The 24,480-nt window shown below is 42.6% G+C and overlaps 1 protein-coding gene across 1 annotated transcript in view; it reads left to right on the forward strand.

Moving 5' to 3' along the window:
- The window catches only part of LOC124795904 (hemicentin-1-like), a 1,325,431-nt gene that overhangs the window by 728,203 nt on the left and 572,748 nt on the right, over window positions 1–24,480 (forward strand). Inside the window, exon 5 of the mRNA XM_047259983.1 lies at window positions 12,301–12,504. Within this exon, the coding sequence (XP_047115939.1) occupies window positions 12,301–12,504 (204 nt within the window). The remainder of the gene's footprint in view (window positions 1–12,300; window positions 12,505–24,480) is intronic.

The raw sequence follows: 24,480 nt of genomic DNA on the forward strand, positions 1-24,480 counted from the left end.
TGAACTTAACACTATTTTGCAACAATTCCCTTGGATACCATACAGGACCTGTATGTATCCGTTCAGTGATGACTACAGCCTGTTTTGAATGCCAACAATTTTCGTGCCCCGTACTAGGCACGGCAACATGTTGCGTTTCTGGTGTTCCCACAGTTTTGTTCGCCCCTGTATGTAAAGTACGTACGGCTCTATACTATTTTGGATATTAAAAACAGGTGCCCAGAGAAGCACAATTGACCTGTTCCCTATGAACGGGGTAAATCTGAACTTCACCGCTAGAGATTTGGAGGTCGTTCAGTTGGTATTACGAAAGAAGGATCCTTATCATCTGGGCTGCATTACGATCACAGTCATTTATTTCACTCGATCAGCTTAAACGCCTTAGGTTAGAAACATGTTTCATTTTAAATGTCAGTTGTAAGCCCCTTACATGGTGCGAAGACTCTGCTCTCGTATGGTATGGAAGTCACATCTTTGGCTGCATAGCGAAAGCATATCTGCACGGAATATATTGAGCGTGGAGTCCTGATAACCAATCAAGTTATTAGAATAAGATTTTCACTCTGCAGCAGTGTGTGCGCTGATATGAAACTTCCTCGGTCCAGCACACAGTTTTAATCTGCCAGGAAGTTTGAGTCAAGTTATTGTTCCGATAAAGATGAGTTCGCTTGGACTTGTTGATGAGCACAAGTTCTCGTAAAATGTTCTCCACACCAAGGTGTGGAGATACAGCTACCAGTATGTAGGGAAGAAAACATGTGCAAGGAGGCCAAAATATGCTCCCGTCATGTGTTAAAAGCGTAACATCCGATAACCTTCAAATAAACGGAATGAGGTAAACGAAACAGAAACTGCAACCGGTCATTTTCTTGGATATTATACTCCATGAAGTGATGGAGGAAAAATGAAAAAAAAAAGATGAGAAGTAATTACAATGCCGGAACGCGAGATGTGGTCCAGTGATTACAAGACAGCAGTCTGCCAGTACAATCTTTAAATTGGTAAACATGATGGAAGCGTCGTTCTACACCGTGTGACCATGTAAACAGTACTGAACTGATAATCGAACGACGTAGTCAGGAAACATGTTGTGGTAACCACACCACACATTTTCGACACCTGGCGTGTAATAATCTCATTACTGCACTAACAATTGCATCCAGTGTCTTCCTTCTTCCGTCGGTCACGTGTTATCTTGCTTTCAAGGCAGCAGAATCCCTTCACTTTCTTTGGTTCGTGGTACCCAATTTTAACGTTAAGTTTAGTTCATCGTGAGTTACAAAGCGTTATTTTTAAGATTATTGTTCAGAAAATTTTATAAATAAGCAACCACATGGTGTTGAAACAAAGAGTCTGGAAAACGTGCGTTATTTAAAGCAAGACTTTTCTTAGTAAAAGTGTGTCATTGCTAAAATACAATAAGTTAAAGTCATGTGAACATAAATAAGGACGCAAAGTCATAGGAAGTTTATCAAAAACAAAAAGTAGATAAAACAGAAGATAAATACTAGTTGCAAACTGTCATATGAAGCAGAAACTGGTACTTCTATCAAATGATAGTGCCGAACAAATTGCACATAAATTAATTCCTGAATAAAGTTATGCTAAAAACGAACTACTATATAATAAATCAATTAGAGTGGAATCCTTATGATCCAGCTGTGCGAAGCGATCGTTGAATTTAGACAACCGAGAAAAGAGAAGCAATCGATCGCGAAAACCGTCGTTTCATTACGACGTACCTACGTTTCAACTATTTCAGAGTCATCCGCAGTGCTGAAATTTACATGACAGCAGAATCTGCAACAGGTGTAGGATAATTAAAAACCTATCATAAGTGCAAACGTAATTACCACACAGTTACGTACCATGTAACAACAGGTCATTAGTAGGAGTATCACGTAGTAAACTATATTGATTGAGGTAGAGAAGGGGTGTCCAACCCATGGGCCTCATTCTGCCTAAACCAAGTGTCACAGTGGCCCAGGACGTGAGCATCTATCACACGAATGTTAAAAAAATGTCCGTTTATTTAAGGTTATGATAAGTTGAATATTTTCAATGTCAAACTTCTGGCACACGAAGCTATTCTCTCATTGATTCATGCCGTTCTTAACACTGCCATCGCCGGCCGGTGTGGCCGAGCGGCTCTAGGCGCTACAGTCTGGAACCGCGCGATCGCTACGGTCGCAAGTTCGAATCCTGCCTCGGGCATGGATGTGTGTGATGTCCTTAGGTCAGTTAGGTTTAAGTAGTTCTAAGTTCTAGGGGACTGATGACCTCAGATGTCAAGTCCCATAGTGCTCAGAGCCAACATTGCCATCTGTACTATAATTTAACCCCCCCAGTCCCGTTCTTATAACCGACCAGTCCGAAAGACGCACACTGTACTGTTATCGTATAGCTACTTCAGTTGTATCTGCGAGACTAGAGATTTAGAGACGTATAATTCAATTGGCTTATGAAAATACAAGCAGACTGTGTGTTATTTCTACAGTTGTGATAAAGAACCTCTTTCATCGTAGTTCTGATCACTGTGAGCAGTGTAAGTTAGAACTCTACATGTGGATTGCAGTTACTGTCAGTCTTTGCTATCTACCAGTACCGTAATTCTGTAATAACACGTTTAATTTGATTTCATATCCATAGCTACAAGTAAAAACCTGATTTTAACATCCCTATACTGGGCTTCCACGAAATCTTTTTACTACCATGTGCAGTTACTACTATAGCAAATGATCTGTACAAATCAAAATGTGTTAGTACTGCATGCGATGTCGAAAGTTGCTCCCCTTGCCCTTCACCACTTCGCAGTGGTCATCATGCACATTCCCTTCGCACCCCACCCACAGTAGAGAACGTTGTCTATAACGTGGTTCTATTGTACGGTCTGCCGCAACAACTTGGCGCCTGTTTTCGATACTTGTGGGTAGATGTCAGTAGTCATCGTCTGTCAACCGACGCGAACTAACAGAATCTCTGTTGGACTTCCAGATGTCACACATGCCAAGAGACAAACACCCCTTGCTGTACAGTCAGGCGTTATATATCTCGTCTTCGTTTGGAAGCACGTACATTTGTGAAAAGCTATTTTCAAAAGCAAAGCAGACATATAACAAAAATAAAACCAAAGTCTTAGGTAAACAACTTGAGAACACCCTGAGATTTGCAATCACTTCGATCGAACTTCATATTGATACATTAGTTACCCAAATTCAAAGTCAAATGTCACATTAATATATATGTGTTAGATTTCTTAATATATAAAATTATTAATGAAATTTCATAAATAAAATATTAAATCCATTACATCTTGCCTTTTTAGAATAAAGAATCTTAAATTAATAAATTATAAATTCCCTAAATGTGCTAACTACACTCCTGGAAATGGAAAAAAGAACACATTGACACCGGTGTGTCAGACCCACCATACTTGCTCCGGACACTGCGAGAGGGCTGTACAAGCAATGATCACACGCACGGCACAGCGGACACACCAGGAACCGCGGTGTTGGCCGTCGAATGGCGCTAGCTGCGCAGCATTTGTGCACCGCCGCCGTCAGTGTCAGCCAGTTTGCCGTGGCATACGGAGCTCCATCGCAGTCTTTAACACTGGTAGCATGCCGCGACAGCGTGGACGTGAACCGTATGTGCAGTTGACGGACTTTGAGCGAGGGCGTATAGTGGGCATGCGGGAGGCCGGGTGGACGTACCGCCGAATTGCTCAACACGTGAGGCGTGAGGTCTCCACAGTACATCGATGTTGTCGCCAGTGGTCGGCGGAAGGTGCACGTGCCCGTCGACCTGGGACCGGACCGCAGCGACGCACGGATGCACGCCAAGACCGTAGGATCCTACGCAGTGCCGTAGGGGACCGCACCGCCACTTCCCAGCAAATTAGGGACACTGTTGCTCCTGGGGTATCGGCGAGGACCATTCGCAACCGTCTCCATGAAGCTGGGCTACGGTCCCGCACACCGTTAGCCCGTCTTCCGCTCACGCCCCAACATCGTGCAGCCCGCCTCCAGTGGTGTCGCGACAGGCGTGAATGGAGGGACGAATGGAGACGTGTCGTCTTCAGCGATGAGAGTCGCTTCTGCCTTGGTGCCAATGATGGTCGTATGCGTGTTTGGCGCCGTGCAGGTGAGCGGCACAATCAGGACTGCATACGACCGAGGCACACAGAGCCAACACCCGGCATCATGGTGTGGGGAGCGATCTCCTACACTGGCCGTACACCACTGGTGATCGTCGAGGGGACACTGAATAGTGCACGGTACATCCAAACCGTCATCGAACCCATCGTTCTACCATTCCTAGACCGGCAAGGGAACTTGCTGTTCCAACAGGACAATGCACGTCCGCATGTATCCCGTGCCACCCAACGTGCTCTAGAAGGTGTAAGTCAACTACCCTGGCCAGCAAGATCTCCGGATCTGTCCCCCATTGAGCATGTTTGGGACTGGATGAAGCGTCGTCTCACGCGGTCTGCACGTCCAGCACGAACGCTGGTCCAACTGAGGCGCCAGGTGGAAATGGCATGGCAAGCCGTTCCACAGGACTACATCCAGCATCTCTACGATCGTCTCCATGGGAGAATAGCAGCCTGCATTGCTGCGAAAGGTGGATATACACTGTACTAGTGCCGACATTGTGCATGCACTGTTGCCTGTGTCTATGTGCCTGTGGTTCTGTCAGTGTGATCATGTGATGTATCTGACCCCAGGAATGTGTCAATAAAGTTTCCCCTTCCTGGGACAATGAATTCACGGTGTTCTTATTTCAATTTCCAGGAGTGTATATACATATGAGAACCACCCCGCCCTTTCCTTTTTGCTCAGTGGTGTTCTGTTATGTGTGGCCCAAAAACACTTGTTTTCTTCCATTGAGGTACAGGTAAGCGAACAGGTTGGACATCTCTTATATAGAGCATACAAGAGTCTAACATGAAGCGGTTGCTTACATGGTTGAAAAGGGAAGAAATGTGACATCTGAGATTTGTGGTGCCTTCTATTGAGGCATTGATGACTAGCTAAGGGATAGCGAAGCCATAAATTTTGTTTAAATGTACCGAACAATAAAACCACAAGTAATAGCTAAACCACAGAAAACAAATCACGTGTGTGGAGCTATAAGTATAGCCTGCTCTACATCAGCATGTACAAGATGGCACTACAAACTAATAGAAGATATTCTATGAAAGTCCCATGCAACAGCGGAAAGTAGAGTGTTAAAATAATACACAAAAATAATTAAAGTATAAAGGAATGGTTGCTGATTATTTCAATAAATTACATGGGATGCTAAGTAAGTCACGAAACCAGCTGCGGAATAAGTTAAAACGATTAGCAAATAAAATTATAAAAGTAGTATAGAAAGTTAAAGCAACATGTCTAAAAGATATAATGATCCGGCTTAGAAAGCAGAGTAACTCGTGGAGACGATATATACTAACGATTTGAACCATATTGTGGCGATAACAGAAACGCCGGTAATACATTAAGCAACAGGACAGATCTTGTTGTGTGCTATAAACTAACGGGTAACCATTTCAGGTATTGTTAAATGAATTGCATATTGGGATACAGCAGTCCTTAAGAGGGCGAAAACAGTACCAACGTAACTAATAAAACCGTAACCGAATACTGACTCCCTAATCGGCCAAAAAACAAGTAACCTGGGTACGGACTTTAGTGAGCTGGGGCTAGTTACCTCCTTTTCTTAAAGGTGTTACTCGAAAAACTCGTGTAAATGGGTAGTTTTCATCACGATCTGCTCGTTGGTTACGTGAACATCAGAGGACCTCCGATGGCGAAAAATCTATCTCCAATAGAGCAATAAAACATCCCTTCTCCGCACGATGCAACAACTTAATGTTTGACAAGCAGAATGGGATTACATGTCCGCTCTTGAGCAGGCTACAAGTTCACGTGCCGGACTTGGATTCTGTGTCCGGTTTTCCAGATGTAACATGCGTCGCAGTCTGGACGCATTATTTTGAATACTACAGATACATGTAGGATATTTCCTATCTACACTATTAGCCAAAATCAACCTTAAGTTATTAGTTGAGAAAGAAATGCTACTTTATACTTCCCCAAGTTGACATATTTCTTGTGCTAGTACGACAGTTAAATGTACCTCTTGTTACAATCTTCATTCCCCCGATTTGAATCCTTTTGTCGTTCTGCGTTATTGTAGCACTTTTTAAAAGTATTTTTGTAAATATTAAGTACGTTACTAGAAGGGTACATATTCGTTTCTGTAACTGCGTCAAATTCTAGAATGTACTCTTTTGGAGAAATCGATAATTTTAACAATCTGATAAAAGCAAAAACAATGTGATAAAAGCAAAATGAAAGAACGCGTTTTTCTGCTGAGATGGTTGATTTAACTCTTAATTTACTGTGCAATTCGTATAAGATTTTTACGAAATATGCCCAAATTTTGTTCACTATCTACTTTCTTCATGTTTATGTCAAGGAAATTAAAGGTTCCATCTATTCCACTTTCATGCTTAAATTTAAATTTTTTCTTGTGATATATTAAATTTATTTTCAAATTTCTCCATTTTCTCGTCATTACCATGAAATAGTGAAAGGGTCTGTTCCACATACCAGAGGTAATACACAATTTATCTCACTAACCTGGCATTCTCGAGTAGGAACTTATTTTCAAGGTGGTTAATAAAGATGTCAGCCACAATACGTGAGACAGCACGTCTGAAAATACCCTTCATTATTGTAGTTAGAGAAACTGTAATTTAGAATTAAGGAAAGCACATCAAGAACAAATCTAATTCAGGATGTCATGATATTTTCTGATCTAGAAAATTTTGTTCAATAATCATAGTATTCTCAATTGGTATATTTGTATAAAGGTTACGAATATCGACGAATGGAAATTTCTTAGTCTTCGCTACAGGACTGTGATGAATTTTTGTAACCAGGTCGCTACTCTTCGTAACAGAATATTGGTAATTAAACAGATAAATAGGCTTTTGCGAAGGATTTTACTAAAATGTCCACCAGAACTGTTAACCACAGGCCTCACAGGAAGTTTTCATTATGAACCTTAAAGTTGGTTCCCATAGATTCATGAGCCTGAGTTGTTATTTCTGTGTGGAGGTAGTAATTTCATTACATACCCTAAGCTTATGATTCCATTTTCTGGCTTTCTTAGTAGTTAAATCTGTACAAACCCTCGATACACTACTCTCGTTGAAAATAAATTTATGTGTTGTGTTAATGTAGTTGTCAGTATAGCGGCAGTCGACCTACTTATGCCTGCCTCCATGATTGTCGTGTCCACTTACCATAGCCTCTGCATTATAGCCTTGCCCATCAATCTATCTGTCTTATAACTTGTTTGTGATCTGTTAGACTCCTTGGTGATAAGGTTATTCACTTCGACTGCTATCCAATTTTATTCAAATTTAGAAGCTTTTAAGCAGTCAACTGCAAGTTTCATATGAGTAATAATGTCTAAAATTGCTCTACGATGTACTATTTTATTCGTATTATATTTCGAACCTCTCTTTAACATTAATTGTTCTTCACTGGAAAAGTTTATTTTCGTAAGGTTCACTGCATGTGGTGCATGTGGGAAGAAATTAAACTTTTCATCACAGTGTGCTTTGGTATCATATATATGATCACTTAAATCCGACTCCTAGCATGGATGATGCAGCTGCGATGGGGGTGGCAGAAAGCACTCTGTTGAAAGGACCACTCAGCTACGGAGGCGGACAGTACTTGAATATTAACGGTGGGATTTACTAGGGATTGTTGGATTTTTATGGATACTCCAAAGAAACCCACAAAGAAATCTTCCATGGACTAAATCACATTACATGATCTAAAGCGCTTTCATCTGAATCAGGTAAATGCATACAGTGCTGACAGTGATCCAGTCAGCTACTGCAAAAACAATTTGGTTTTTATTTTTCTGATAAACGAAAAACCATTAATTCGACAGCTAACTGCAACTGTCGTGTCGTAAATCATACAATAAAACATCATCTTAAAACACTTCATAATAATTTAGAGGCATTAGTCTTCAAAATCTATATTGAATTTGGTCTCTCAGCATCAAATATCCCGGATGTTCAGTGTTTGTAGATACAGAACTATGGAAATGTTACCAAATGTCTGTACAAGATGACTCTCGCTACTTCTTGCAATTGACAGACTCGAATGCTGCTAGCGTGCCATCAAGTCATACTTTATTTGAGAGGACGAGGAAGAATTTTCAAGACTGATCTGGCAGTTTGTGATATCAAATGTCAAGCGTGGCGGTGAAGAAACTGAACATTCTCTTCCTGAATGGTGTATTTGTTTTCCTCATATTTTTCCCGTGTCTGAAGCTGCTAATAGAAAACAGAAAAACAGCTAACTTACTTCTGCTGATTTGGACAGAATAATAAGGAACCTTAAGAGCAACCTTGGGAGCAGGAAACAATATAGATTTTTAGGAAACATATTTCATGAAATCCTGGAAGAAATGTCAGAATCACAGAGGTTGAATTTCAAAAAGATGCGAAATCTTGTCCCACTGCGTTGATTATTTGCCACAAAACTGCGATTTCTCTGAGAACAATGTGTTCAATCTGCTTACAAGTTTTCCATTTAAAAGCAAGAAAATTTTCATCTGCAATGACAGTGTGTTATAAAAGTTACTGAGAAACTGAATCTTAACTGCATGAAGAATAGTTGTACAATGTGATTTTCGGAATTCATATTCTGGACTTCATAAAAGTAAAGCAGAATACCAGATTTTTGTGGATTTCTTTAAGCAGCAGACCCCAGTTGATATTTCTCATTTCAAATTGCTTAGCCCTTTATCGTATGTATTCGCAGTTCCTACCAATATCACATCTGCTGAAAAATTCTTGAATATGGTGAAGAACCACGAGTCAGAAATAAGAAATCTCATTTCCATTGTCTTAGTTAACAGAGAACTTCAAATGAAAATGAAGTTTTCTGAGAATTTCGTAAATCCTCGTGTTTTGTGAAAGAGAGTGGGTGACATTGATAGACTACAGAAAATAGCAAGATGCAAAAAAATATGTATTCAGAAACTCTAAAGTGATCAGGTTGCTACTTTATAATTCCTTCAATAACTTTATCTCTCTTTATTATCTGATCTTTGAACTGCACTTCTTATTTTGCCTGTAAATCGTCATTTAAGAAAAATGTATGAATGAAAAGAGAAGTCTTTCTATTTATTTTTGTTTTAACACAATGTTGCAACCACATTTTGATATGTTTAGAAATTACAAAAATGGTTCAAATGGCTCTGAGCGCTATGGGACTTAACATTAGAAATTACATGCACAACACATTGATTATATTACTTATGATATTTTTAGTAATTTTGAAAGATATGATCGAGCAGTTCTAGGCGCTTCAGTCTGGAACTGCGCTGCTGCAAGGGTCGCAGGTTCGAATCCTGCCTCGGGCATGGATGTGTGTGATGTCCTTAGGTTAGTTGGGTTTAAGTAGTTCTAAGTCTGTGGGACTGATGACCTCTGATGTTAAGCCCCATAGTGCTTAGAGCCATTTCAGAGATGACAAGTTACTATCTTACCTATTTTTCGCATATGGAATGTTATTAAAGTTTTTGTTACAACTTGATGCACCTTGAGTGAGACTCTAGAAAGATGGGTTCAGAAACTGGAAAAACGTTTCGAGTATTGTGTAGCCGTGAGCGTTCGTCATTTGCCCAACGAACTATTTCGTCAAATTCGTTTCGCGATTAGTTTCTGTGTTATTCAGCTCTGAAATAGTCAAAACATTGTGAAAGACCCTGTATATGCAGAAAACGAAAGGTTTACATGCTAAGAATATATATATATATATATATATATATATATATATATATATATATATATATATATATATAATGTTGTGTTGGAAAATCTTAAAACCAAATATTCCGGTCAATAGAAGACTTATACTAAAAAATTTTTAACCCTGTTTCTGTCTTGGAGGACTATATGGCACATACACTGAAGGGCCAAAGAATCTAGTACACCTGCCTAATATCGTGCAGGGCCCCCGCGAGCAAGCAGAAGTTCCGCAACACTACGTGCCATGGACTCGACTATGCCTGAAGTAGTGTTGGAGGGAACTGACACAATTAATCCTGCAGAACTGCCCATAAATCAGTAAGAGTACGAGGGGCTGGAGATATTTTCTGAACAGGCATCCCAGATATGCTCAATAATGTTCCAAGTCTGGGGCGTTTAATGGCCATCGAATGTGTGTAAACTCAGGAGAGTGTTCTCAGACCCTTTCTGTAGCAATCTTGGACGTGTGAGGCATCACATTGTCCTGTTGGATTTGTCCACGTCCGTCGGAATGCACGATAGATATGAATGGATGTAAGCAATCAGACAGGATGCTTACGTACGTGCCACCTGTCAGAATCGTATCTAGACGTATCGAGGGTTCCAAATCACTTAACTGCACAGGCTCCACATCATTACAGAGCCTCCAACAGCTTGAATAGTCCTGTGTTGACATACAGGGTCCATTCATTCATGAGGTTGTCTCCAAACCCGTACACGTCCAGCTGCTCGATAGAATTTGAAACGAGGTTCGTCCGACCAGTGAACACGTTTACAGTCATCAACAGTCCAGTGTCGGTGCTGACAGGCCCAGGCGAGGCGTAAAGCTTTGTGTCGTGCAGTCGTCAAGGATACACGAGAGAGGGCCTTCGGATCCGAAAGCTCATGTCGGTGGTGTATCGGCGAATGATGGACCAGCACTGAAATCTGCACCAATTTGCCGAAGTGTTTTACTTCTGTCACGTTGAACGAGTCTCTTCAGTCGTCGTTGGTACCGTTCTTGTAGGGTCATTTTCCAGCCACAGCGATGTCGGAGATGTTATGTTTTGCCGGATTCCTGATATTCACGGTACAATCGTGAAATTGTCCTAGGGGAAAATCTCGACTTCATTGCAACCTCGGAGATGCTGTGTCCCACCACCCGTGCACCGACCATAGCGCCACGTTCAAACTCACTTAAATCTTGATAACCTGCCATTGTAGCAGCAGTAATTGATCTGACAACTGCGCCAGACACAGGGGTTGCCGACCGCAGTGCCGTATTTTGCATCTTTACATATTTATATATTTGGTTACGTATGCCTATACCAGCGTATTTGGAGCTTCAATGCACAAGTGTTTAATTGGCACGGCAGTGGACTGCAGCACACGTTTCTCTCACAGTTGAAAACATCTGTGTCGATACAGAACGAGCCGGCCGGTGTGGCCGAGCGGTTCTGGGCGCTACAATCTGGAACCGCACAACCGCTACGGTCGCAGGTTCGAATCCTGCCTCGGGCATGGACGTGTTGAAACGTCCCCTTAGAAAATTTAGTGAATTACTGTGTTGGTAAACCCCTTACGTTATTTGATTTTCTAACAGCTGAGTAGAACTGTACTCAGACATTTCGCTCTTTCCTAATCTGATCCACACTAAACTGACACACTACATTTTTATCTCAACGCAATCTGACTTTCAAAAATCCCTACAAAAAAATGGCCCTGACTAACATTAAACTATACCTTTCACAAATCACTTACCTCACAAAAATCTTCGTTACTCGAACTACTGCAATACAGCGAGCGCCAATACTGCCAGCTAAATAGAAGATTCTAACTACTGAAGGCACTAACTACTGATAGGCATAGTTAGCAAATGAAAGACTTTTATAGAGAACAAACCATGTATTTACCTTAATAGTGTTCAAAAGTCATAATATATATAGCAGTTCATGACATCCAGTCTTACAAATTTACTGTCTCTGATGGACACACGTCCCGATCATCCGCTCTCAAAACTCCGCCATCTCTCTCCCCACACCCACTACTGCTGGCGGGTCACCTCCAACTGCGCAGCGCTACGTGCTGTTAACAGCCAACTGCCCAACACTACAATAGCAAATTCCAACAATGCCACCCAGCTACAGACTGCACACAGCACAGCCAGTGATTTTCATACAGAGCGCTACGTGACGGTGGCGTTACCAATATAAGAACCTAAACATCCTACTTACAGTGTGTGATGTCCTTAGGTTAGTTAGGTTTAAGTAGTTCTAAGCTCTACGGGACTGATGACCTCAGAAGTTAAGTCCCATAGTGCTCAGAGCCATTTGAACTTTTTTTTTTTTTTTTTTTTGATAGAGAACGGCAATTTGGGCTTTTCGTTTTTACCTTTCCTTATATAGTATTTTCCTTATATAGAATTTTTCACTTGCTTCGCCGCAATTGACGAAAGCCCCTGGTGTCCGCAGGCCGGCCCAGGCCAGAGGTGACGTGGTGGCAGGGCGGGCTACTACGCGACGCCTCCATCGACCTGGTGACGGACGCGGTGACCGTCAACCGGTGGTTCGTGTCGAGTGTTCCTCGCTCGCTGTGGAACAGCTACGTCGAGTGCCGCGCCGCCTCCTCCAGCCTCATGCGGCCTCTCGTCAAGAGGGTCCACCTCGACGTCTACCGTGAGTACCAGCTGTAGCAGCGGTCTCAGACATTTTGCAGATGTCGCAGCTATTAATAATGTAGTGCCGCATGAAAAGAAAACTTAGAAAATATTCGATAAGATCGTTTGAGAGAAGGTGAACTTCCCACGGCTCGCCCGGCTTGCACCTTCGGGGGTTCGCATTCTCCCTTGGCCATGGGTGTGTGTGTTGTCCTCAGCGAAAGTTAGTTTAAGTAAGCCTAGGGACCGATGTCCACAACAGTTTAATCCCGTAGGAACTTACCACAAATTTCCGAGGTGAACTTCTCAGCCGAGATAACCTTTATTGTTGATTACCGGTTTCAGTGAGTATGGTTACTGTCTTCAGATCTTGATAGGAGACTATCGCACGCCTCCTATACCAGCAGCAAACAACTCTTTCTTAAACGTTGCCAGGTAAGTGAGGGTTGAGATGAAAACGATGCATCGGTAAGTCAACGTTAAAACCGCCACATTCAGAGTAATTTTCGAAATGCTAGTGTCCCTAGCACACACTACTTCATTGCAGCCCTTATAGTGGTGACTGGCCGCAATGAAGTACATACTAAGGTCTGGTATGGGACACGAGCATTTCGAGGAATAATCTGAATGTGGTTTTAACGTTGACTTATCGATGCATTGTTCATCTTGTCTCTCGCATACAGTACATGGCAGTATTTTAGAGAGAGTTCTTGAACAGTTCGTGTGGGAGACATGTTAGAAACTTCCATCGAGGTCCGACGATTGGTAACCATGCTCACCTAAACCTAAATCGACAGTAAAGGTTGTTTACAAGCGGTCTTGGCTAGAAGTTTAGTTTCTCTAAGGCAAATCCTACAGATCGCCTCTTACCACTCAGGATGAGTAAAGTGATTAAGTAAGATACTGATATGATTTCGATGTGGTCCAGACTTTGGCAACACCATTCTAAATGAAAAGTACAAATTTATTTTTGAGGATCTTATTGTTCTATCGTTGCAACTACAAAAATGCGTGTTTGTTTTGCACAAGACGCCTTTCGGTTTATTGAGGTAAAGCATCATCAGTGGTCTGTAATTAAGTCATTTACATTTTCATTTGCTTTAATATCTAAAAAGAGTTCGTTAACAATATGTTGGTTTGTACTTACGATGATGTTCGCTTGATTTCTCGCTTACATCGGGAAATGACGTCTGCTAGTACATTGTTGATATTTTTCTTCTTTAGACACTGGTAGTTCTGGTTTAATTTTTAGGTGTTCTGCAGCAATATTCATTTCTTGCATGGTGTCAAAAACATATGAAATGCATAGTACTGCCAGAAAACTGAAAATTAGACCACAGCTATCAGTGTCTAAAGAAGAAAAACATCAACGACATGATAGCAGACGGCATTTCCCGATGTAAGCGAGAAATCAAGCGAGCATCACCGTTAATATAAACCAACATATTTTTAACGAACTCTTTTCCGATCTTAAAGCAAATCAAAATGTAAATAACTTAATTACAGACCGCTGATGATGCTTTACATCAATAAACCGAAACGCGTCTGGTGGAAAATAAACACGCAATACACAGCTCCTAAGTAAATGGCACCAACATGTGGCCAAGAAATGAAGAGAAATTTTAATTTCTTGATGTAATTAACCAAAACTGTATCGTTTTAGCAATTGCATGAGGTTTTACACAAACTGAAACATTCAGAAACAACGTTGTAATATGGCTTGAACTGATAATTCACGTTACACGTGGCCTCATGTTTAATTCCATAACTTTTGCAGTCATATTCATCAAAATAACATTAGTTAAAACTTCACTGAAAGCTTTCCCATCCAAACTGATTCTATCACAACCACTGTGAGCAATTTTTACAACATAATTCTGCATTCTTGCATCTTTTATTACCAGTCCACGAGCAGCTCACCTCAACGCCGCCCGTTTCGTCTTCACATCAGTCCCAATCTGACCTACACGGCCGCCCTTCCTGCTCAACCACCCACCTATTCACACCTAGTGGTGGTGGTGGTGGTGGGGGGGTGTTCATTCTGCAGTGATCAACCTGACAGCCCCTACTCAGTTAAGTTAGACTATCTTTGATCTTAGCTTCTCTTTGATTAAATTTGGTTACTAAGCTCAGTTGGCACTACGCTACACTACTACCACTATCCCTGTAAAACCACGATTTCATTATAGACCTACATTTACTTCATTCACACTTTCATGCACTCACACAAACCTGCATGGAAAATAGTAAGATGGAAAAAAGGAAGGTGACACAATTAAAACACGAAAGAGCCCAGCCTTCTCAGTCATCAGGCGAAATACGACTATAAAAACTGTGAGAAAAATTAATCATGTCTTAATTAAGGATACCAAATTTATTTCAAGAAAGAAACGTTTCAACTGGAACTGACTGGTGCAATGCAGTACCCAAAGATTTCATTCATCTAGGATAATGAGCACTACTTGCACATAATCGTGTCTCAGAATATCATACTATACACACACAAGGCATAAAGGTACAGTACCCACACTGGCAGATGCAGTTAAACTAGACCAGGGGTGTCCAGCCCTTGGTGTACGGGCTGCATGCGGTCCAAGGCAAGTATCAACGCTATCGAAGAAGGTAGCGCCTATATACGGTCGACAAAAATTCTACAAAATTCCATTTATGTAACATTGTGATGAAATGAATATTTTCAATTTGAAATTCCCGCCACACAATTCTGTTAGCACATTGTTCGAATTGGTCCACAACGGTGGTTTTTTTATGCCTAGCGGTTATTGTTAGTACTAAGTACATTATGTGCGGCCCAAAAATTGTCGTCTTCTTACAATGTGCCCAGGTTATGGTTGGGCAACCCTGGACTAGGCTATCCTCACTGCTGTGACACTGGGAGTGAACAGGAAGGCGAACGGAACCCACACACTTGACACGTACGTATTTCGAAAACTGAGCTTTGCATAAGGCTTGCAGTTCCACAGTGGCCTTAGTGAGTAGCCTGGACTTGCCCCAGTTTCTGTCAATATTTACAGACGTGCGCGTACCTCTGCACAGTGCCATCCATACAGTGGCTGCCGGTGCCTGCACTCACCAGCCTAGTTTACTTCGCCGCCACTGCGCAGCACCTCCGCACTCCACACTCTCACTATCCTTGAAATCCCACTGTCCTCAGCCGAGCACCAGAGCCCTTTGCAATTTGTAACCATGGGTATATCGATACCCTAGGAACCATCAGTGTATTCGCTGCACAACATGTGTATTTCATTACTGTCTGAATTTTTATCGTATACTTCTACAATGACGAGCTCGTGTGCCTCAAAAAAGTGACGGGAATTCAACCAGGAGGCGTCGTCGACAACCGCCAATATTTCGACAGGAGCACATACTACCATTTTCATGGTATAAATGCAGCAAGTAAGCTTTGTGCAGGGAAATTTAAAACTTGAATTTTCAGAGAAACTCCGGAGGGATAACACTCACTCACTCACACACACACACACACTCACACACACACACACACACACACACACACTGTAAACGCTAGCGCCGGCACAAATCAAAGATATCCAGCGTCTCAGTTATATGGTTGGGTTTGTGATTTCCTCTCAGAGAAGCCACAGTTCGTAGTAATTGACGGAAAGTCATCGAGCAAAATAGAAGTGATTTCTGACTTTCCTCAAGGTAGTGTTATAGGCTCTCTGCTGCTCTTTATTTAGATAAAAGATTTAGGAGACAATCTAAGCAGCCACCTTACGTTGTTTGCAGATGATGCTGTCGTTTATCGTCTACTAAAGTAATCAGAAGATCAAAAGAAATTGTGAAACTATTTAGAAAATATGTATGGTGCGAAAATAGACAAATGACACTAAATAATGAAAACTGCTAGGTCACCCACATAATTGCTAACAGTAATCAGTTAAACTTCATTTACACGATAAATCAGTCAAATCTAAAGGCTTTGATATACCTAAATACCTAGGAATTGCAATTATGAACAACTTTAATTGGAAAGAACACGTAGAAAATGTTGTGGGTAAGGTGAACCAAAGATTGCGTTTTATTGGGAGAACACTTAGACAATATAATAGATCTACTAAAGAGACTGCCTACACTATGCTTGTCCGTCCTATTTTGGAGTACTGCTGCGCGATCTGGGGTCCTTACCTGATAGGATTAACAGAACACATCGAGAAAGTTAAAAGAAGTGCAGTACGTTTTGTATTATCCCGAAACTGTGGAGAGAGTGCCACGAACATGATACGGGATGTGGGTTTGGCATAATTTGAACAAAGGCGTTTTTCGTACCAGCGGAATCTTTTCACGAAATTATGACCACCAACTTTCTCCTCCGAATGCGAAAATATTGTCTTGACGCCGACCTCATAGGAAGAAACGATCCTCATAACAAAATTACAGAAATGAGAGCTCGTACGGATAGATATAGGTGTTGGTTTTTCCCGGGCGCTGTTCGAGATTGGAGTAATAGAGAATTATTGTGCGGTGGTTCTATGAACCCTCTGCAGGATTTACAGAGTAAGTGTGAGTTGTAGAGTATCTACGTAGCTGTAGCTGTAGATGTAGCTGTCAGAAGTTATCAACAGTGAAATTAATGATCAACGGGTGAGGCAGCATAAACTCTGTCGCTCTGTTTTTTGACAAGAGAGAGAGAGAGCAGGATTCCATGTAGAGTTTAAACAAAACAACCATCTTTATCTATATGATTACCTGCTAATTTAATTTCGACAGCTTTCTTAATAATACTGTACCAGTAATTGGAAGTGCATGCCAGAATCACCATGTTGTTCTATTCCATAGGATTGCCAGTGCCAAGAAAATGTTCTGTAATGGCGGATTTGCGGGGCAGTTGTAATCATGTGTGCCACCTATGCTCAGTACACCGGTTTTCCACATTCCTAATAGTTTGACCCATATATAACGTACCACTGCTGCAAGCAATGCGGTAGACACCCGCCTTGTGGAAACCCAGATCATCCTTTAAGTAAGCTAAAAGGACCTTCATCTTAGAAGGTGGTCGAAAAACATACTTCACATCATATTTCCGCAAAGGTACGACCAATCCTGTTTGAAATGCTCACTGCATAATGCACACACAGGCCATAAATTTTGGTGCCACCTTGGAATTATGTCCACTCGCTCAGTGCACAGTTGGTCGATAGAGTAACGAACGTCTGATCTGCATTTCACTGTAACCATTATCACGAGAGGTGACTTCGAGATGAGCTAACTAAGCTGTCAGACTTTCAGTATCCCCGATGACATTGCCCTTTTGAACCAAGGTACGAGATACCTCTTCACGTTCATCCGGACGGTGTCAGGCTGCAGATGCAAGTCAGAGTGAGTAGGCTTGCTACAAACAGGATGTCCTAGTGTACCATCTATCTTCCTCCTAACCAACAAATCAACGAAGGGAAGTCAGTCATCCTTTTTCACCTCCATCGTGAAACAAACGTTCGGGTGCAGTGAATTCTGGTGTTCTCTAAAATGTTGCAAGTTCTCACTGCCGTGAGGCCATACAACAAAAGTATCGTGTACACAACTGAAAAAAAACCACGCAAGTGTCAAAGCCGCCCACTCCAGGGCACATCCCTGGAAACATCCATAAAGAAATTGGGAATATTAGGTGATAACGAGCTTCCCATTACTGCTCCATCTGTCTGCTCGTAGTACCTGTTGTCTCTTACCCTACACATAAAGTGTTTTCCTTGAGGGTGTGGCATTTTTTTTCCAGTTGTGCAGCTGGCACATAATTCAGGCAGCACGTGAAGCAGGTAGCACTGGGCGGTCTTAATACGGAGTCTCCATCTTAAGCCGCTATCAGATTACTCGGGCGCCATTAGGCGCGCGCAGTCGTCGCCTGCCGAGGGGTCGGCGGTATTCGGCGCGCGTTGTGGGGGCGGCCGGGCGTGTTTCGGTCGTCGGGATGCCGTAACGACGTTTTCGGACGGCCCGCGTCCCCACCCCGAGCGCCAGCAACCGTCCTCGTCTGGCGCGGTGGCGGCTAAGCTTGCTAATGAGTTTAGGGCTCATGTTGCGAGCCCGCATAGGCCGCTTAAAGCGGAGCGTTTCAGAATGTGCGCCGCCCGTGTCTTATGCGGGCTTATTTTGGCCGCCTCCCGGACCCTGTAATGCCATTTTACGATAAAGTAACCTCCAAGATGGCGATTATTATGGGATTAAGCCTGTTTAGCTCCATGGTAATTTCCTTGAGCCGTACTTGATACCATTTTTGGGAATAGATGTGGTTACTCGTAATGCTTACATTGTTCATTGTGGGCTACTATGAGGCTAAGAATCGGTGTACAGGTGTCTCACAGTTCTCAGTCTGTCGCTTTAACACGCTTTTCAGCAAAATTTACACGTGTTCAATACTGTGTCAACCGTTGGGGCTATCTAAATTGTTATATTACTCTTGCAAAATCAGGTTCGCCTAAATCGCTTATAAATCTTAATATTAGTTACCGGTTTCGACAGATAGGTCCTGTCATCGTCGGATGTGAAAGTTTAATAAACGAACATTCCAAGTCAAGATGGTTTATTCATATATGATTTCATAGAAACACTGTATGTATTACTGAAGCATTAGAACGTACATTGATTTCCAGAAGTTTATGGTCTTTAAAAACATGCAAGCCACATCGTGCTGATGCTTCACTTTACAATAAACGATATCAAGGAACATCAGAATACAAAGAGCAAAATATTATAAATATAAAACACGAATCATGTTGTACTGGCATCCTAACATTCTCGTTCATTTAACACTGCAATGGTAAATTAGCCAGTACGATATTTGCGCAGATGGATCTGTATACACTTGTTGATATCGCAGTACCCAACAATCGATACGTTCACACATAATTTCAAACTGTATCTATCAGAATACAAATTCTTTCTTCTACTTTTGACAAAATCAGGTAACATTTTTAAGTCACAAGTTTTCGCTGAACTATATTTTGAAAATATACATTGTCATTTCTTAAAATGTAAATTTAAGGCAAAAATAAAGTTCAAATCATTTATCTACACACAGCATATTCATCGACACCAACTGACAAAAAGGATCACCATGATTACTGTTTGCTAAATAGTATAGACTACATTCGCACAATGGATTGCATAAAAGACACTATGAAGTTCGTGGTATAAACTCATGTGTCCTCAAGATATCATACACTCCTGGAAATGGAAAAAAGAACACATTGACACCGGTGTGTCAGACCCACCATACTTGCTCCGGACACTGCGAGAGGGCTGTACAAGCAATGATCACACGCACGGTACAGCGGACACACCAGGAACCGCGGTGTTGGCCGTCGAATGGCGCTAGCTGCGCAGCATTTGTGCACCGCCGCCGTCAGTGTCAGCCAGTTTGCCGTGGCATACGGAGCTCCATCGCAGTCTTTAACACTGGTAGCATGCCGCGACAGCGTGGACGTGAACCGTATGTGCATTTGATGGACTTTGAGCGAGGGCGTATAGTGGGCATGCGGGAGGGCGGGTGGACGTACCGCCGAATTGCTCAACACGTGGGGCGTGAGGTCTCCACAGTACATCGATGTTGTCGCCAGTGGTCGGCGGAAGGTGCACGTGCCCGTCGACCTGGGACCGGACCGCAGCGAAGCACGGATGCACGCCAAGACCGTAGGATCCTACGCAGTGCCGTAGGGGACCGCACCGCCACTTCCCAGCAAATTAGGGACACTGTTGCTCCTGGGGTATCGGCGAGGACCATTCGCAACCGTCTCCATGAAGCTGGGCTACGGTCCCGCACACCGTTAGGCCGTCTTCCGCTCACGCCCCAACATCGTGCAGCCCGCCTCCAGTGGTGTCGCGACAGGCGTGAATGGAGGGACGAATGGAGACGTGTCGTCTTCAGCGATGAGAGTCGCTTCTGCCTTGGTGCCAATGATCGTCGTATGCGTGTTTGGCGCCGTGCAGGTGAGCGCCACAATCAGGACTGCATACGACCGAGGCACACAGGGCCAACACCCGGCATCATGGTGTGGGGAGCGATCTCCTACACTGGCCGTACACCACTGGTGATCGTCGAGGGGACACTGAATAGTGCACGGTATATCCAAACCGTCATCGAATCCATCGTTCTACCATTCCTAGAACGGCAAGGGAACTTGCTGTTCCAACAGGACAATGCACGTCCGCATGTATCCCGTGCCACCCAACGTGCTCTAGAAGGTGTAAGTCAACTACCCTGGCCAGCAAGATCTCCGGATCTGTCCCCCATTGAGCATGTTTGGGACTGCATGAAGCGTCGTCTCACGCGGTCTGCACGTCCTGCACGAACGCTGGTCCAACTGAGGCGCCAGGTGAAAATGGCATGGCAAGCCGTTCCACAGGACTACATCCAGCATCTCTACGATCGTCTCCATGGGAGAATAGCAGCCTGCATTGCTGCGAAAGGTGGATATACACTGTACTAGTGCCGACATTGTGCATGCTCTGTTGCCTGTGTCTATGTGCCTGTGGTTCTGTCAGTGTGATCATGTGATGTATCTGCCCCCAGGAATGTGTCAATAAAGTTTCCCCTTCCAGGGACAATGAATTCACGGTGTTCTTATTTCAATTTCCAGGAGTGTATATAATCAAAATCACTGAAATATATGTACGATGTATACAGTAAGCGGAAAATGTATATGTAGAATCAAGCTGAAATTTCGTAGCGAGCCACAGAGATGGAAAAACTCTGCTATGGATGTTCATGGCTAGTGGTTTGAACAAAATGACATATATGCTTACCTCATGTAAGAAACCTGTAGCTTAAAATCCAGTATAAATTACTACAATAGTTCAATTATAATGTTACTTACAGTGTTAGACTAACTATGCAAAGTCACACAAACGGCAATACATTAAGATATCTTGCATGGTATCCACGGTCATATTAAACACTTTGAAAAGTACCATTGTCATCTTAGACTGTTGAAATAATGTGCACATGTTATAAAGCCTCCCGCCACGTTTTCCTGTCTGTATACTAATCACAGTGTTTTCCATATGTTCCTTTGTTCCCCTGTTCTGCCGAGAACCATGTCATTCCTTACCTTACCAGTCCACCTAATTTTCAACATTCGTCTGTAGCATCACGTCTCAACTGCTTCGATTCTCTTCTGTTCCGGTTTTCACTCAGTCCATGTTCGACTACATACAATGCTGTGGTCCAAACGTACATCTCCAGAAATTTCTTTCTCATATTAAGGTCTATGTTTCTTACCAGTACACTTCTCTTCGCCAGGAATGCTCTCTTTGCCTATGCTAGTCTGTTTTCTTATGTCTTCCTAGCCCGTCCATCAGGGGTTATTTTGCTGCCTAGGTATAAGGATTCCTTAAGATAGTCTACTTCGTGATCCGCGATTCTGATTTTAATTTCTCACTGGTCTCATTGCTGTTATTTATCGTTACTTTCCCCTTTCTTCGGTTTACTCTCAGTCCATACGGTGTTCTCATTCGACTGTATATTCAGTTCAACTTAGCCTGTTAGTATTTATTTTTCTACAGAGCGAGGTGGCGCAGTGGTTAGCACACTGGACTCGCATTCGGGAGGAAGACGGTTGAATCCCGCGTTCGGCCAGCCTGATTTAGGTTTTCCGTGATTTCCCTAAATGGCTCCAGGCAAATGCAGGGATGGTTCCTTTGAAAGGGCACGGCCGACATCCTTCCCTAATCCGGTGACCTCGCTGCCTGGTCTCCTCCCCAAACAGCCCAACCCACGCTTCTGTTCTTCTGGACATGTCGAGAGAACAGATACCATTCTGATCCAACAGCGACAATAAATTAAGTCACAAACGAATTACACACGTTGGCTGCAAGTGGACATAGATTTAAATTGTAGGGGACGTTGAAAATTTGTGGCGAATCGAGATTCGAACCCAGATTTCTTGCTTACTATGCAAGTGCACTTACTACTGCGCCATCTGGACACTATGGCCATTGCAGCTGCACAGGCTACCATAGCATGCATCCTGTCAGACCCAAATTGTCAAACCGTTCACACAACGTTACGAATGTAGTGCACCCAGCCTTTTATCCTCAATATTTGCAGTATTCCGCCGATTGCTGTAAGAGTTGAGGCCTGTTGTACATCCACGCTGAAGAGGTTATTGGCGGTACTGAGATCATTAACAAAACACAGGAGGGAATATCTTCACCAAACAACTTTCATAGACGGTATACATGAAGGAAAGTGACAGTGAAAGTATTAGTGTACAGAATAACAAAATGAAAGTAAAGTCCCCATAACAGTGAAACGAGATACCTCAATAATAACAAATACATAAACTATGTTCATTGTGCATGGATAATTAAGTAAAAGAAACACTAGTGCCAAAATTAAAGTGAAATTTGGTGTGCCAGTTGTTACCTGACCTATGACAACAACTTTCATCCACGTAAGTGGATCAGACACGGAATAGAATGTAGAAATACATAGTTTTTAATATAACACACTGACTAAAGGCACTATTACAGTTCGTTAAGGTCCGTACAGTGAATCTGTCATCTGCTTCTCCTACTATTTATTTTATGTGGTCCTTCCACTACACGTCCCTCCGGATGGCAACTCCTAGCTATTTTATGGTAATAACTGTTTCCAATTATTTATCGCCAATATTGAAATTTTGAAAAGTGGATTTCTACACCTATTTATTTGCAGCACGTTATATTTATTTACGTTCTGAGTCACGTGCAATTGCCTGCACCAAACATCGATCCTCCAGAGGCCTTCCTGCAGTTAACTACACTCTACTCTCCTTCCATGCTTCTTACAGATAGCAGCCAAAATTATCCACCTGATCATTTATACAGGGTGTTACAAAAAAGTACGGCCAAACTTTCAGGAAACATTCCTCCTACACAAATAAAGAAAAGATGTTATGTGGACATGTGTCCGGAAACGCTTAATTTCCATGTTAGAGCTCATTTTAGTTTCATCAGTATGTACTGTACTTCCTCGATTCACCGCCATGATTTCATACGGGATACTCTACCTGTGCTGCTAGAACATGTGCCTTTACAAGTACGACACAACATATGGTTCTTGGACGATGGAGCTCCTGCACATTTCAGTCGAAGTGTTCGTACACTTCTCAACAACAGATTCCGTGACCGATGGATTGGTAGAGGCGGGCCAATTCCATGGCCTCCACGATCTCCTGACCTCAACCCTCTTGACTTTCATTTATGGGGCACTTGAAAGCTCTTGTCTACGCAATCCCGGTACCAAATGTAGAGACTCTTCGTGCTCGTATTGTGGACGGCTGTGATACAATACGCCATTCTCCAGGGCTGCATCAGCGCATCAGGGATTCCATGCGACGTAGGGTGGATGCATGTATCCTCGCTAACGGAGGACATTTTGAACATTTCCTGTAACAAATTGTTTGAAGTCACGCTGGTACGTTCTGTTGCTGTGTGTTTCCATTCCATGCTTAATGTGATTTGAAGAGAAGTAATAAAATGAGCTCTAACATGGAAAGTAAGCGTTTCCGGACACATGTCCACATAACATATTTTCTTTCTTTGTGTGCGAGGTATGTTTCCTGAAAGTTTGGCCGTACCTTTTTGTAACACCCTGTATACACTCTGAAAAAATAAAATAAATAAAAGGCTCACCACGAAGGAATTATCCCAATGAGACAGATATATGTAGATGTGACCTGCAGAAAGAAATAAATGGCTACAATTTCTTACAAAAAATTTGTATGATTATTTCAGGAGAAAGAGCCTCACAGACTGAGCAAGTGGATAACAGGTTGGGTCACCTCTGGCTGTTATCCAAGCAGTTACTCAGCTTGACATTGGTTGATACAGTTATTGGATGGCCTCCTCAGGGGTATCGCGCCAAATTCTGTCCAATTGGCTTGTTAGATCGTCAAAATCCCGAGCTGGTTGTAGGACTCTGCCCATAATGCTCCTTACGTTCTTAGTTGGGGGGAGATCCGTCAACTTTGTTGACCAAGGT

Source organism: Schistocerca piceifrons, chromosome 4 (genome assembly GCF_021461385.2).
Source record: "Schistocerca piceifrons isolate TAMUIC-IGC-003096 chromosome 4, iqSchPice1.1, whole genome shotgun sequence".
NCBI classification, from domain to species: domain Eukaryota; kingdom Metazoa; phylum Arthropoda; class Insecta; order Orthoptera; family Acrididae; genus Schistocerca; species Schistocerca piceifrons.